The 15,912-nt window shown below is 47.7% G+C and overlaps 1 protein-coding gene across 2 annotated transcripts in view; it reads left to right on the top strand.

Moving 5' to 3' along the window:
* Positions 1-15,912, top strand: part of UBASH3B (ubiquitin associated and SH3 domain containing B) — a 140,754-nt gene that overhangs the window by 110,967 nt on the left and 13,875 nt on the right. For both annotated transcript variants that reach the window (XM_081239033.1, XM_081239034.1), the window contains exons 5-10: positions 1,402-1,571; positions 6,830-7,038; positions 11,065-11,197; positions 12,941-13,061; positions 13,691-13,813; positions 14,923-15,015. In XM_081239033.1, the coding sequence (XP_081095159.1) occupies positions 1,402-1,571; positions 6,830-7,038; positions 11,065-11,197; positions 12,941-13,061; positions 13,691-13,813; positions 14,923-15,015 (849 nt within the window). The remainder of the gene's footprint in view (positions 1-1,401; positions 1,572-6,829; positions 7,039-11,064; positions 11,198-12,940; positions 13,062-13,690; positions 13,814-14,922; positions 15,016-15,912) is intronic.

Here is a 15,912-nt window from a genome sequence, read left to right as displayed (position 1 = left end):
AGTTCATAAAGCGCATATTGAGTGAAAGGCAGGTGGGCCCTTGCTGGCTTTCCTGCCAGGAAGGGGGCGAACCAGTTCCTCCCCAGCCATCTGAGTCCTCTCTGCAAGAACCGGTGGGCTTGGCTGGCTTCTCGGCCCCGGTGCGGCCCCCTGCTGGCGACTCGGAGAACTGGGTGGCCCGGTGTGGAAAGCGGGCCATCAGGTCTTTGCCCTAGAACTTGTGTCATGGTATTCAGAGGTGTGGCAGACCCAGATTCCGTCAGCGAGTAGATGAAGTGTCATCCTCCATCCTTGATGGTTTAAGGAGATTCATTCACGTGTCTTCATTCATTTAACAAATACTGAAAGCCCGTGGGGTGCTGAGCATGGGTTGGTGGGTAGGGGGGTTATAATCCATGAACAGGACACAGAGCCCTCGCCTCGGGGGGCTTACACCAAAGAAACGCATGCAGTATAACAGAAAAGTACTCAAAACCACAGCCCCAACTTCTACAATTCTTCTACCTCTGTGCGACTTGAGCAAGCCCCTTAATTTCTGGAATAATTCCCTCTAGTTGCATCTTGTTTGGTGTTTGAGCTTGGACAGTAGATGAATCTCCCTCACTGGAAGATGGACAAAAGACAAATAAAAGCTCTTGCCTTGTGTAGGTAGGCTGGTTTCTTTTCTTTTGCTTTTTAGGGTGTCTTAGAATAATAGTCTGCATACTTTAAACCTGTGGTTTTCAATCGGAGTGATTTTTGCTCCATCTCCCCCCGAGGTCATTTGGCAAGGTCTGGAGTCGTTTTTGGTTGTTACAACTTGGGGGGGGGTGCTGCTGGCATCTAGTGGGTAGGGGCCAGGGTTGCAGCTAAACACCCAGTAGTGCACAGGACAGCCCCCATAACAAAGCATTATCTGGTCCAAAATGATGTTGAGAAACCCTGTTTTAAACTTTGAAAATAATCCATCTTTTCCCCTCATTTCTCTATCAGAGCCACCCAAAAGCTAAGAGGCGTGATTTTAAAACAAAGGCAAGATAACCTTGGGAGTCCCATGATGACGAAATTTGCTCCTTATTTCCACATAAATTAGCTCATCCCTTTAGGTCTCGGTTTCCTCATCTGAATGGTGGGGCCAGTGACACTCATCTGGATTTGTTGTGAGCAGCCGCCAATCAAAATGATTGTCTCTCAGCTGGTCCAGAAAAGCCAGACATGTGGCTCTTTCTCTCTCGGACTGCGGGTTTTTATCCCCCGCCCCGCTCTTATTCTGCTGCTGTGAAGGAGAGAAACAGGTTTTGTCTGACCGAGGGACTCTGTCCCCTGCTATTTGGGAAACCGATTTATCAGGGCACCGTTCCGTGTTTTTCCTTGTCTTCACCATCGAGATGCAACAGTTGCCTCTTTCCTTCCTTCTTCCAGAAGTGCACGTGGAGCCTCATAAGAAGCAGCTGCACGTGACCCTGGCTTACCACTTCCAAGCCAGCCACCTGCCCACCCTAGAGAAACTCGCCCAGAACATTGATGTCAAACTCGGGTGCGACTGGGTGGCGACCATATTCTCCCGGGATATCCGATTTGCTAACCACGAGGTAATGTCTCACTGGGGCTCCTGACTCTGCCAGGGGTGCCGGGGTGCCATCAGCACCAGTAGCACTTGTTGCTGTGGGGAGATGGACACCAAAGGGAAGTAATGCCCAGGAGTCATCTGGCCTGGAATTTCATCCAAGCACTGGCCAGCTCACTGGGAAGCTCTGAGCTTGCATCTCTTGTCTCTGGGTCCCAAGTGGCTGAGCTGTGTAATATCCCCATTGTTCTGTCTGCCCTGCCAACCTTACTGGAATGATATAGAAATGAAATGGGAGAATAGATAGAAAAGCATGTTGATAAATTTTTAGATATTCTATCAGTTCACAGTATTAACAGGTAGAAGACACCATCCTGATCTTAGGTGAGGAGAACACCTAAATACCAAATAAACCCCAAACCAACCCTGAACACATAGCTAATGGATATTTGCTGAGTATCTATGGCATGCAAGTTACCATGGAACATACTAAAATTTTATTTTATTTATTTTTTATTTTATTTTTGGCTCTGTTGGGTCTTCATTGCTGCACGTGGACTTTCTCTAGTTGCGGTGAGCGGGGTCTACTCTTCGTTGCAGTGCACGGGCTTCTCATTGCAGTCGCTTCTCTTGTTGCAGCACGCCGGCTTCAGTAGTTGCAGCACATGGGCTCAGTCATTGCGGCACACGGGCCCTAGAGCACGCGGGCTTCAGTAGTTGTGGCGTGTAGGCTCAGTAGTTGTGGCTTGCGGGCTGTAGAGCACAGGCTCAGTAGTTGTGGCGTACAGGCTTAGTTGCTCTGCAGCATGTGGGGTCTTCCCGGACCAGGGCTCGAACCCATGTCTCCTGCATTGGCGGGCGGATTCTTAATCGCTGCACCACCAGGGAATTCCCTAGAATTTTAAAATGTGGTTCTATCCTCAAGGCGTTTGAGTCCAGCAGGGAAGAGAGAACAGACACATATGAAATGAAAGCACAGACCAAATATTGGAGAGTTTGTGTGCATCACATGGGAGGCCTGAGAGGGACAACTGAATTCCAGGACAGGCAGAAAGATTGGCATGGTCCTGGCATCCTTCTTTTGAAGGAATTGATATCGCTTTCCAGGACAAGCACGTGCCATCTCTGAACAGTCTTATTGTCCTTTTTTTCCTGAAGGAGAAGCTGAGACATAGGGATTCTGTGGCTGGTCCAAAGCTAAAGAGCAATTTAGGACCAGAACTGAAGCCAGAAGCCAGGGGTTCTGACCAATAAAGACGGGCAGCCCATCTAAAAAAAGACCACAGAGTTTGCAAAAATTGTCATCCAGTTTAACTACGTTTACGAAACGTACTATAAATTGTTTCCTAGTTTTTCAGCAGCAAAGGAACTGATATCTTGTTAATTTACATAGCCTTTTAACATCTGTTTTAGCTGTGTTTTTTTTTAAATATGAAAAAGAGTTAGAAATTCAGGGTCTAGGCCAGGCGACCTCATCGTTGTTTTGGAAGTGTTTGGAAGAGCCAACCCATGACAAAGGCCCAGGACTGTGCACGGGACCCGAGAGTGTCACGGACGTGTGGATTTGTCTGGCTCTGAGGCTGGGAATGTCGTGTCTTCCTTCCAGGTCATTTGATGCAAGTTTCTGTAAAGACACAGCAAGGAGACTGGGCTTAATCTTACTTCAGAATTCTGAAATCTCCTGGACTTGCTTAGCATGAGCCCTAAATAGAACAAGAGAGGTGTGGCTGATTGGATTCCTTCCGAGGGCAGAGAAAAAAAAGTCAAGGGTGGCATGCCAATGGACCGTGAGAAGTCACCTTTCTAAGAGAAGGAAGGTGGCAATGGAATTTTCCAAGGAATATCTTCTAATCCACACTGCCCTCCAGTTAACTCAGAGGGTAATTGCTTTCCTGCCTGACCCACATTCTGCTCAACGGGCACGGAGGGAAAGAGGCAGCTAGTGCCCACATGAATTAGTTTCTAAAAATAACATGGCCTCTTTTTATCTCTTATTTGTAAAAGCTCATTTATTACTGTTCCTCCTGATAAAGCTCTCCGTCCGAGGTCATTTGGCTTTAGCTGTGCCCTCCTGCATGTGTAAACCTCTACTTGCCTTCCTCCTCCTCCTGTGCCCAGGAGGCAGGATTGATTCACTGGTCCAGTGAGGTAACAGATGTCTGGAGAAGGCCAGTGGTTTAGGCAGGGACACTCGGCAAGTGATGCTTTGGAGCCCTCTGGGGTCTCACCCCTCTTCTGTTCAGATGCTCACTTGATGCGGGCTTGCAAGTGCTTGCTTGTACTTCACACTATCTCTTCCACGTTAGTGCTCCCAGTGTGCCGTGCCAGTTTTATGTGTCAAGCGCTAGAAATCTAGAGGAAGGACAGAGTTACAGAAAAAGCATAGATTTTGGAGTTGGGCACACGCGGCTTCAAGTCCTGGCTCCCTCACTTTAGCGGTGGTTAGATTCGCTTTTACAACTTCTAGAAAATAATCCAGTCCTTAGTTCCCTCGTGTGCAGAATGCCGACGGTATTTTGCTGGACTGTCGCATGACCTAGAGGACATATGGAAAGGTCCTACCATAGGAGCCAGCACAGAGTGGGCATAGCGACAACGACAAAATTGCCACAGCTGTTATTGTTACTAAGAGTAAAAAGGGCTTCAAAGGCAAAGAGGGTCAGTTCCTGTCGTCACATGGGGCTGTACCTGCCCTTCCCAAGATGTCAGTCAGCAAACTTTGAGCTTAGCCCCCAAGTAGGAAGGGAGGGAGAACATACCTGAGACAGACTCAAGACTGCTTACAAGTAGATGTTAAACATAAAAGAGTATCGCAGGGCTTCCCTGGTGGCGCAGTGGTTGAGAGTCCGCCTGCCGATGCAGGGGACACGGGTTCGTGCCCCGGTCCGGGAAGATCCCACATGCCGCGGAGCAGCTGGGCCCGTGAGCCATGGCCGCTGGGCCTGCGCGTCCGGAGCCTGTGCTCCGCAATGGGAGAGGCCACAACAGTGAGAGGCCCGCGTACCGCAAAAAAAAAAAAAAAAAAAAGAGTATCACATAACACAAAACTAGGCATGTGAGCTGAGATCTCCCAAACTTGGGCTGACTTTTGCACACGCTTTTGGTAAGTGGGAAAGGGCTGTGGGGACCTGGGCACCGGTTATAATTTGAGATTTGCTGCAATACCTTGATATTTTTTTATTGATGATTCGATAAATCAAAGCTCCTTATTGTCCAACTACCCTCTGCCTAGGGCACAATGTCCCCTCTGCTCCTTTCTGTGACTCGATCTCCCTGGAGATCGCCTAGAGCTAGAACACTTACCCCAGCGCCCCCAAGTGAAAGGAGGAATGAGTTCTTCTCCCGAGTCATTTTTGAGGTTCTCAAAGAAAAGACACTTCTGCTGTCAAAGGCATCATTAGCCGGGACTGTGCTTGCTGCACTTGAGTGTCTAAGGAACCCGAGTTGGGTATAGACTTGTTCCCCATGACTTGGTGCCTCTCTCCACCCTGTTCTAGGAAAAGGAATGTTCCTTTTGGTGTCTCAACACATACCTAGCCTAGAGACTTAAGAGATTGCTTGTGAATATTTTTTTTCCTTAAGCTGTTTTAACAACCCAGCAAAAAAACCTTCCTGGTTAGTGTGGAAACATGGTTTGAGTGAGTATGTGGCAGAGGAGTGGGAAGGCGATGGGATGGAAGAAGACCTAGAGCTGAAGGGGACATCAGAAATCCAGTGGAGCAGGTAGTCAAGTTCTGTGCATTATCATGTTCATTCTCTGGGGGGGAAAATCATATTTTTACTGGCTCCTCTCATCAGCAACTTCCAGAAAGAAATTCTTTATGACATGCTCTGATGTATCACCTTGACCCCAGGGAGCTGATTAGCTCACAAGCCTACCCAGCACAGGATTCAGGGGTCAGCATCAGCTAGATGGAAAGATAACCCCTTGAAAGCCAGCCATCCTGGGTCAATAGAAATAATTATGCTCCTTCTGTGTACCAGAGGCCTCAGGAGTTTTCTTAGGTTGTCTCATTGAACTTTTATAGTCCAGGTATCATTTGACAGATGAGAAAACAGAGGCCAAAGTTAAAAATCTGTACGTGAGAACCAGAATATTTTGCCTGCCACTTGTAGTTCAAGATCAAAGGAAAAGCTGATAAAACAGCCCCTCTTAGCCCTTGTGAAACACAGAAAATATTTTCCTTGCTATTGAGGTCTCCTGCTGTTAACAAAAATGTAGTAAAATAAACGTTTTCCAAAGTAGCTTCATGCCTATGCCTGTGATGTTTCTGTATACCAGAAAAGGAGGCAAAAAGTGGAATAAATCAGCCAAGTGGCATAGCCTGAGGTTGGCCCTGGGGGCTTTTTCGGAGCCCAAAGAAGGAACACGTGGTCTCCATCTGTTTGGTGACAAAAGCTGGTTACAGACATGACACACTGATGGCTGCAAGAGATATTTTTCTTTCCAGGCCTTTGTTACAAATGGAGGTTTAAAGAAAGCTTTTTTTAAAAAATTATTTTATTTATTTTTGGCTGCGTTGGGTCTTCGTTGCAGTGCACGTGCTTCTCATTGCAGTGGCTTCTCTTGCAGAACACAGGCTCTAGGCGCACAGGCTTCAGTAGTTGTGGCACGTGGGCTCAGTAGTTGTGGTGCACGGGCTTCGTTGCTCCGCGGCATGTGGGATCTTCCCGGACTAGGGCTCGAACCCGTGCCCCCTGCATTGGCAGGAGGATTCTTAACCACTGCACCACCAGGGAAGCCCTAAAGAAAGCTTCTTGAAGGCAGGGACCATGTCTTGTTTAAGCCGCTGAGTTACATGGAAAGGAGAACACGTCATTCCCAAAGCCTTCCTCGGGGAGTCTCCATCTGGGCATTGGTGACACCTGCATGGAAGACTCCCTTCCCTTGAGTTGCATTTCCAGGGTCTATTACGGCACCTACCCCAGCAGACAGAGCAGAGAAAACTAGGCCCAACCCCGTTTGTATAGAAGTTTACTGGAGAGCCTACAGGTTTTCAGATGAATTTCTAAAAACCGCATCTTTTGAAGCAAAGACACGCCTGAAGGAAAGTCTGGAAACAGCCAGGAGCACCGGCACATACTCACAGTACCCTGAAAAGAGAAGAGATGCCTTCTGATCTGAATCCAGATCTCCTCAGAGCCTGCAGCCCCCAGGGGCACCTGTCAATGTCAGCTTCTGGACGTGTGCCCTGTTAGTGCAGAGCACACAGACCGGCCCTGGAGGCGCTCAGAAGCACGGGTCAGATGTGGGCCTCACGCATCCCTCTCCTCCTTTTTCAGACGTTACAGGTGATCTACCCGTACACCCCGCAGAACGACGATGAGCTGGAGCTGGTCCCTGGGGACTTCATCTTCATGTCGCCCATGGAGCAGACCAGCACCAGCGAGGGCTGGATCTACGGCACGTCCCTGACCACAGGCTGCTCCGGACTCCTGCCTGAGAACTACATCACCAAGGGTGACGAGTGCAGCACCTGGATATTTCATGGGTGAGTGGATGCTAAGTTCTTTGCCTGCTGCTTCTCAAAGCACATTGTGGAGTTTGAGGAGGTGGCGGGGACACGGACTTGATCCTGGACGGGCAGGGCAGCAGCACCAGTAAAGGAAGTCCGAGGGGGAAGAAAGCCCTATTGGTTCCAGACTTTCAGGGAAGGGCTGAGCTGGGGCCTGAGAAGAATGGGAGCTGGCTTGGCCTGCTTCACTCTGCCTGCCCCCATTGGATGTAACATCTGTCTGAGTTCCTGACTGGAGACTGAACTGAGGCTGCTTGGGGGACCACCTCTTCCAGCCTCACTGTGGGTCATCCCAGCACTGAGTCTTTATGGCTTTGAGGCTTCTGTCCACTCTTTCTTGGGTCATTGCACAGAGGGGTCTGACTCCCCAGAGAAGCAGGACAGAGTCCCACTATGCCAGCCAGACCAGTAGGGAAAGGATGTGCAAGGGTCAGGAAACCTAACCGCCCCTCACCGTGAGGTGACCCTGAGCAAGTCCTGAGACTTGGCATGTGAATGCCTAGACGACAGAGACCATTTCTGTGGCAATGGGCAACGCCAGAGCCTTAGAAAGGCGAGCGGTCCCTTCCCCACCCAAGTTTTCTGTAGAGTGATAGCGTTCCACCCATCCCCCACTCCTGCTTTGCCCCCAAACCAACCTGGTCCCATGTTGAGAGTGACCTGTGCTGTATGACCAGCTTTGTCCTGAGAGAGAGAGGTGCCTTTTGTTCCTCTTTTATGTTTCTTAATCAGAGAAGTTCAAAGCCAGCCCTTCCCTGGTGCACTCGGGCGTCTGGCCAGGGTGTGCATGCTGGTTTGTTTTTCCTCCCTCTTGTTCTTGCCATGTGCCAACGTGGCTGAGAGCCGGAAGCTCTGAGCACCAGCTGCATGGTGTGTAACACTGCTTCTCTTTTATGACAGTAATAACAGAGGCAATTTCAGTGAGTGTTTTGCCTGGAGGAAGAAAAGAAAAGACGGTCCCCTACCCTGGTTAGCAGCAAGCAGATAAACCACAAACCCAGAGATGGGAAGGAATATCTTCTTCCTTAATAACTGCCTCCCCAGCAACCCTTCCTCTTCATTCCCCATCCCCACCCAATGAACATCCAGTATTTGGGGGCACAAATTGGAAGGTCAAAGCTGCCTCGTGTTCCCGAGACCTTTCCTTTTTTTTTTTTTTTTTAATAGTTATGTATTTATTTGGCTGTGCCAGGTCTTAGTTATGACACGTGGGATCTAGCTCCCTGACCGGGGATTGAACCCAGGCCCCCCTGCATTGGGAGCACGGAATCTTAGCCACTGGACCACCAGGAAAGCCCCCCCACCAGACCTTTGCTTTTTCAGAAATGTTTCTAAGTTGGGTTTCCAAAGTCACCGTTTTATCCCTGTAAAAAAAAAAAAAAAAAAAGCAAAGCATAATATACGTGAAGAAACGGAGAATCAAAAGATTATTTGATGATATACAGCTCCCAGATCACATTCTTAAAAGTAGGGCTCTCTGTGGGAAGAGTATGTGGGAGAAGTTCTGCTGACCTGGTTCAGATCTCTGCATCTAAACCCACTCTTGCCCAAGTTAGAGCTCAGCTGAAACGGGGGGGATCCTCCGTGACCTCAGTCCATGGATCCCAGGGAGGTCTGTGTGTCATCTCCTTTTATTTTGAGAGATTACTAGTGATGTTATTTCCCTGGGAACCATGTCTGAAATTTCACTATCATCAGCTGCCACAGCCAACCCGGCTGAGAGTGAGGGAAATACTAATATACTAGGTGTTAGGACACTGTAATTAAGAATTTGAGTTTTTATTCCAGTAGTCTTAGATTCAAACCCTGACTCTCCCACTCACCAGCTGTGTGACCTTGGCCAACTAACATGACGTCTCTGAGCCTCAGTTTGCTAATCTATGAAATGGAGATAATTGCATTTCCCTTATAGGCGTGTGTGAACACTGCTGTAAAGGACTTAGCTTTATGTGGATCAGTGCCGTGTATAAAACAGCACTGAATCTACAAGAGCCATTAGCTTTATGGTTATTTTTTTTTTCTAACTTGTCTTTTCTAGTCGTCTCTTACATGCTTGTCAAATCAAATGTCTCTTCCACAAAAGCAATCCTGTAGAAGAACTGCACTTTCCTAATTAACCCCAGAAGTGGACATGACTCAGCGAGGCAGAGACCAGCTGCTATAAGACAGCCTTGTTTCACCCCTAATGACAGGTAGCCTGGGGGAGGGAGAGCCACAGGGTCCTCAAGCATGACGTGGCCGACTTGATGGGAAGTTGCAGAGGGGATTCACGCAACCAACAAGTAGGGACTTGGGGTCAGCAGCCCTTCACAACTCTTCCTCCCCTGTCCTCAGTTTTCCGAGTCCCTCTTAAGGAAATATTTTCCTAACACCCTTATTAGAGCACCCTGCCTGGTTCAGATATGTATCAATTGGTGAAAGCCCCACCGTGTCCTCTAAATTGGGGTAGGCTGGCTGGTCCTTCTCGGCTGACACACAGCCCTGATGTGTCCTAGGGAGGTGCCAGTGTCTCTCCGATGCTTGAGAAGATGCTCTGGGCGTCAGGTGCAGCTTTCTCCCTACTCTGCACTCAACATGAAGCATCTGACTATTGTCTTACTGGAACTGACAGCCCCATACTGCCTCAGTGAGTCGGGGGCTTTGATTACAGTGACAGTTGAGAAGAGAAGGAGGCGGGCAGTCTCGCTGCCGGCTGAGCTGAGGGAGAGAGAGAAGGGATTCTATCAGTGTCTTCACAGCTGTAATAAAGTAAAGAAATTAGGGAACACGTACAAGCAAGCTATCAGGATGATCCCATATATCCAGACATCTCAGGCCCTGAAGCTTTGATGAATCAGACAGTGAAACTGAATTTAACTGTGTGATGTTTGGGAGGGTCTCAGTTTAAAATAAAGGAAAACAACCAGCCTATTAGACTTGTGTGAATGGCACAAGATTTCCTTAGAAATAGCCCAAAAATATTAAAAAAAAATAACCGTAAAGCTAATGGCTATTTTAGATTCAGTGCTGTTTTATACATATGGAACTTTACCCTCGTTGTAAAGAAGCAAGAAATCTCAAATTTAAATGATCTCCCTTGACGCTGCCCAGTGATGTCTGTTGGATTTGCCTAACAACCATATTTGAATTGCAGTGTTTATTAGATAAAGCTTTTTGGAGGCCTTACTAATCAAAATAATTTAAACACAGCATGATGTGCTGCCTGTCTTTCAGCAAGACCTCTTTTGGGGCTTCTGTAGTTACAGTGTTACATCCAGACATGAGAGGTCTTGGCTCAAAGCTCTACACATCTGGTGAGCATGGTCTCCTCTGGAAAAATGCTGTATTTAATCATCTTGTTGGAGGTATGACTGAGATGGGGGAGGGGTTTGGAAACTGAAGGAGGTAGAGCGGGGGGTAACGGGCAAAGGTTTCCTCGACCATCGGAAGCCGCAGGCAAAGTGGTAGAGACGGTCCGAATCCTCCCTCTCATGTGTCAGTTCAGATGGAAATCACCATGGAAAAGATGAAAGGCAACAGGAACTGTTTATTTCTTTGAGCCAGAAAAAGAGCTGGAAACAATGGGACAAAATTGATAGCTCATTATTCTGCAGCATGCTTTGGGTGCCAGCCACGCCTGTGGCATCCTAATAAGCACAGAATCACAGGCCCCATCCCTGCCCAGAGGGATGAACGCATCTGTTCCAAGTACAGAAATCCATCTACCACTAATGTATTAACTGCCAAGACTTCAGTATAAAACAGGATGTTCCTTATAAAAGTATCAAATCACTAGGTTGTACACTTGAAACTAATATATTATTGTTAGTTATACTTCAATAAACCATTTTTGAAAAAGATGTTCCTCTGCAGGCAGGGGATGCCCCCTGCTCAGCTTTCCCAACCATTGCACTGCCCCAGGGAGCGTTTTCTACTCATTCCCACAGTTCCATTGAGCCCAGGGATGAAGTGCCGATGACTTCTGGCCAAAGCAGTTAACTTCTTCCTTGTCTTCCTCTGCAGTTCTTACTCGATCTTAAATACATCATCTTCCAATGCGCTCTCATTTGGGGACGGCATCCTGGAGAGGCGGCAGCATGAGGACCAGGGCCTGGGGGACACGACGCCCCTGACCATCATCTGCCAGCCCACCCAGGTAAGGGTGACTGTCAGGGCCACCTCCTGAACTCTGCTCAGGATTCACTGCGCACCTTTTTACTAAGGATGAGGCTTTGCCCTTGCTGCCCCCAAAGGGTTACCTGTCTCTCAGGGCACAAGAGCCTAAAAGATATATAAAAATTTAAGGCTAGGAAGAGTCAGATGGGTGGTGCTGACAGTGACTACCCGCATCTGGGTCTAGGCTGGTAAGGAAGGCTGCTCTGCAGAGAGGATGATATGTCATCTGTAAAGTAGTAACGCGGTTGAGCCTTGAACAACATGGGGGTTAGGAATGCCAACCCTCCACACTCCGTACAGTGGAAAATCCACTTGCAACTTACAACTGGCCTTCCACCTACCCGGTTTGGTTCCCACATATCCACGGGTCTGCATCCTCAGATTCAACACACTGCAGATTTTATTGTAGTATTTACTTTTGGGAAAAAAATCTGTGTATTAGTTGGACCTGCATGGTTCAAACCCAAGTTATTCAAGGGTCAACTGTATCTAATCTATTTTACAGGCCATTGTGAAGATTAAAGGAAATAAGGGTATGGTTCTTTTTTTTTTTTTAAGATGTTGGGGGTAGGAGTTTTTATTAATTTATTTTGGCTGTGTTGGGTCTTCGTTTCTGTGCGAGGGCTTTCTCTAGTTGTGGCACGCGGGGGCCACTCTTCATCGCAGTGCGCGGGCCTCTCACTGTCGCGGCCTCTCTTGTTGTGTAGCGCAGGCTCCGTAGTTGTGGCTCACGGGCCTAGTTGCTCCGCGGCATGTGGGATCCTCCCAGACCAGGGCTCGAACCCGTGTCCCCTGCATTAGCAGGCAGATTCTCAACCACTGCGCCACCAGGGAAGCCCAAGGATATGGTTCTTCGCACAGTTCCCGGCACATAGTGAATGCTCAATGTATGTCCGATATATGCCAGAAAAGGTACAGAATGGAGGAGTTTGTAACGTGTATGTACTGTACTGGCAAATGTGAAGCCAGTAGGAGCTAGCAGCACTGAGGAAGCTGGGAACAGCTGGCTCCATCAGAAAGAAGGAACAGCAACATCTGTAAGGATCCACACAGTAGTCATAGAAACCAGAGCCGTTTGGACAAGTCTCTCACTAGACTTGCCGATTTCATCACCCAGAGGTAGCAACTGCCCTCCCCGAGCCCCTTATGGCAACACTGTCTTGTGTGCAGCCAGACAACAGAGCCTAACCTGCGATTAGAATGGGCCAAGCGGGACCTCCTGGCCGGAGTAGACTTCGGACCACCACACGGTGGAGACGAGGCAGATGTATTTGTGGTAATAAAAGTCCTCGCTCCCTGAAGAAGTGGATGAAGCATCTTGTTAGGGGAAGAAGCTGTCCCGCTAGATGGCTGTCTCTCCATACTGGCTAGTTTTGCCTCTGAGCTGTAACTCAGGTGGTCTTCGTGTGTCAGTATTGGCCAGATACGAATCCTACCAACAGCAGCAGCAGTCACAATAAAACCATTTTCATAGCCCTTCTTATTTTGCAAAGCACCTGCAATGCATCTCATCTGAGCCTCAAAATAACGTGCGAGGTCAGTAGATGAGGCTTACCACCCCCAGCTTATAGATAGGCCAACCTGAATCTGAGGCAGTTAAGGGGCTTATCCCAATCGAACATTAGTGAAACTTGTTCTAGAGCCCAGCTCACCTGGCACCCAGCTCTGAGACGTGTCTACTTTCTTGTGTGCTTCCCCACTTATAGCCTTTCTTTCTCTGCAGCCTCTGAGGATCAACAGCCAGCCTGGCCCTCAAAAGAGATGCCTCTTTGTGTGTCGGCACGGTGAGAGGATGGATGTTGTTTTTGGGAAGTACTGGCTATCCCAGTGCTTCGACGCCAAAGGTCAGTAATTGGTGGGCCTGTCCAGCATTGGCATACCTATCACGGCCTCTAGGGGGCAGAGTCAAGCTACTTTTATCTAGATGGAGCCATTTATGGTTACTTGTGCTGTAGAAAATGCCTGTCATCTGTTACATTTGTAAGCCCTTCCTGATTGTCTGGAGTGTTAGGGGAGAGAGAGCCCCATTCTATAAACTGGGACACCATGGACCAAAAAAGGCAGATGTCTTGCCCCACAGCCACATGGCAAAGTCAGAGGCAGAGACAGGTGTCTTGATTCCATGACCAGACCTCCCTCTAGTCAGTCACCCTAGCTCATTTTGGTTCCATTTTCATTTGGGTGGCATGTTTAAGATAGGGAGGCTTGCTCATCAGAGAATCCTACCTGCTTTAGAGTGTCCGGTTGTTACTTTCACTTAAAAACTATCTCTTGTCACTTTCGTCAGCGGAATGGAAGCGTGGATTCCAAGACACCCTACTAAAGGAGGAGGTCACCTTCAATATTTTCTAGAGAGCTCAGTTCAGTCTCTGTGGCCAAAAAGGGATGGAAGTGGAGGGGCTGGCAGGACCAGCAATGGAAGCCCTAAGGAAATAAGAAACTCATGTCTCCTTGGCCTGACTTTTCTTTCCAGGTCGCTACATACGCACTAACCTGAACATGCCTCATAGCTTACCTCAGCGGAGTGGTGGTTTCCGAGATTACGAGAAAGATGCTCCAATCACTGTGTTTGGATGTATGCAAGCAAGACTCGTGGGTAAGTGTCCTGGAGTGATCACACAGCCTTTCCTGGCTACTTCTTCCAAAGACTGTCTCCAGTGGGTATGCCAGAATGCTGCCTGGGGCTTTCCTACAAGTACTGTATTTCCTCAATTCAAAAGGGATTTATTATGTAACCATTAGGTTCAGGGCACTGGGTTGGTTTGCCAAAGTGAACAAGGTGTGATCCCTGTCAAGGGGCAGATGGTCCAGTGATGGGGCAAGGTCAGGCTTGGTGCGGCAGACAGGTCGGCTTCTAGCGCAAGGATGAGGAGAAGGCAACCCAGGGGTGGCTGCAAATATAGAGGCCAACCAGCCTCCAAGATGCTCAGTTCTTTGCAGGTCTAGTCCATACCTGCCACGCAGAGCCAGCAGCCTTGTCCTGTTCAATCATTTAACACACATCAATTGATCACTTACCTTGTGCAAGGCACGATGCTAGGTATTGGGGACCTAAGCGTGAATCCCCACCCTCAGCAAAGCTTATAAGTGGATAAATAATATAGAGTATTCTTGTTACTCAAGAATGGAACTATGTACAAAGTATCATGGGAGCACAAAAGAAAACATAAGAGGAGAATAGAGTAGAAGTTAGCAGGAAGGTGGGACAGCATCTCAGTGGGAGGATCAACATCAAGTCATAGACATGAGAAGCAGCGTCCAGAGTGCAGAGGAAACAAGCCATCTTGTTTCTAGAGCATCAACTGTGAGCAAGGCTAGAGACAAGGCTGGCGGGATGGAGACAGACAAGTTCATGGAAGACCTTGACCACCATGTTAAGGCATTCAGACTTTATCCATGAGAGAAAAACGGGCATTTTACGGCTTGTTAGGACCAGAGAGACAGAAAGAAAATAGACAAGAAGGGTGTGTCCCTTGGTCTTTCACAGAAACACTGGTCAGGAGAGTTGTTGAAAATGAGACCGAAACTGCTGGCCCTATGTGAACGCCCACCTGGAAGGAGGTTTGCAGGGTCTGTCTGGCACCCTCTCCAACGCTGAGAGTCAAGTTGAGGCTTCGTAAATCATCAGACACCCTCTCCAACGCTGAGAGTCAAGTTGAGGCTTCGTAAACCATCAGATGGATTCTTCTCTGGTTTCCTTTGCAGGTGAAGCCTTATTAGAGAGCAACACCATCATTGACCATGTCTACTGCTCCCCGTCCCTGCGCTGTGTCCAGACTGCGTACAACATCTTGAAAGGTGAGACTGGATAAAGGTCAGCTAGTCCATCCCTCCATCTCCAGGCAACCTGACACAAATTATCCTACTCAGGGGACATTAACCAGTTGAAAGCTTTGAATTTGAAATGTTTAGCAATGATTCTTTTGGAACATGACTTTGCAAAAGTCATACTCTGGCAGCAGAAGTGAGATCAAGAGAATATACAAATAATGTTTTTCTTGAAAATGTAAAGTTCTCTTCGACGAATTAGAGGCTTGTAATATATTGTTCTCTGGCAGTAATTTAGAGCCTACAGAGCGTGATCCTTTTCTGTTTTTTTTTTGTTTCCTCCCACTCTGCTCTGTTTGCCTCTTTACAACAGGGAACGGTGCTCCTAGGTGTCTGTAAATCTTAGTCACCCTTGTTTCTTTAGTTAATTGGAATAAGTTCAAAAGTACCATTGTTATAAAGATATTCAGCTTTTACCCTAAAATCCGTGGAGGCTTGTGTTACAGGAATCTCCATTTTCATTTCACTGGAAGGAAAACTAGAAGAAACAGGGCTGACTGTTTACTTACACCAAACAAACAAGCCAGAAAAAGCTGAGCCAACAAGGAAATTACACTACATTTGAGACTTCTATTCGTTAACCTTAAGTAAGCCAGAATGCATCTATGTATTCAAACGTATTATCTGTCACATTTGCAAGGAAAAACTGGGCTAAATGCAATACAAAGAGTTAAACAGGGACAGTTCCCACTCTGAGGACAATTACACAATCACAAAACACAGGACTTGTGCACTGGCATTGGTAAATATTCAACACTGGATTTTCTAGTAGAGAAAATGAACAATCTATATGACACACAAATATAATGTAAGCTATTGTAAAATAGTGGATGCTAAGAATTTCTGAAGTTTCTTGGTAAGAACATC

The sequence above is a fragment of the Mesoplodon bidens genome (assembly GCF_964165515.1).
Source record: "Mesoplodon bidens genome assembly, chromosome: 7".
NCBI classification, from domain to species: domain Eukaryota; kingdom Metazoa; phylum Chordata; class Mammalia; order Artiodactyla; family Ziphiidae; genus Mesoplodon; species Mesoplodon bidens.
The sequence above is the reverse complement of the archived record's forward strand: the minus strand, read 5'-3'. Positions and strand labels throughout refer to the sequence as shown.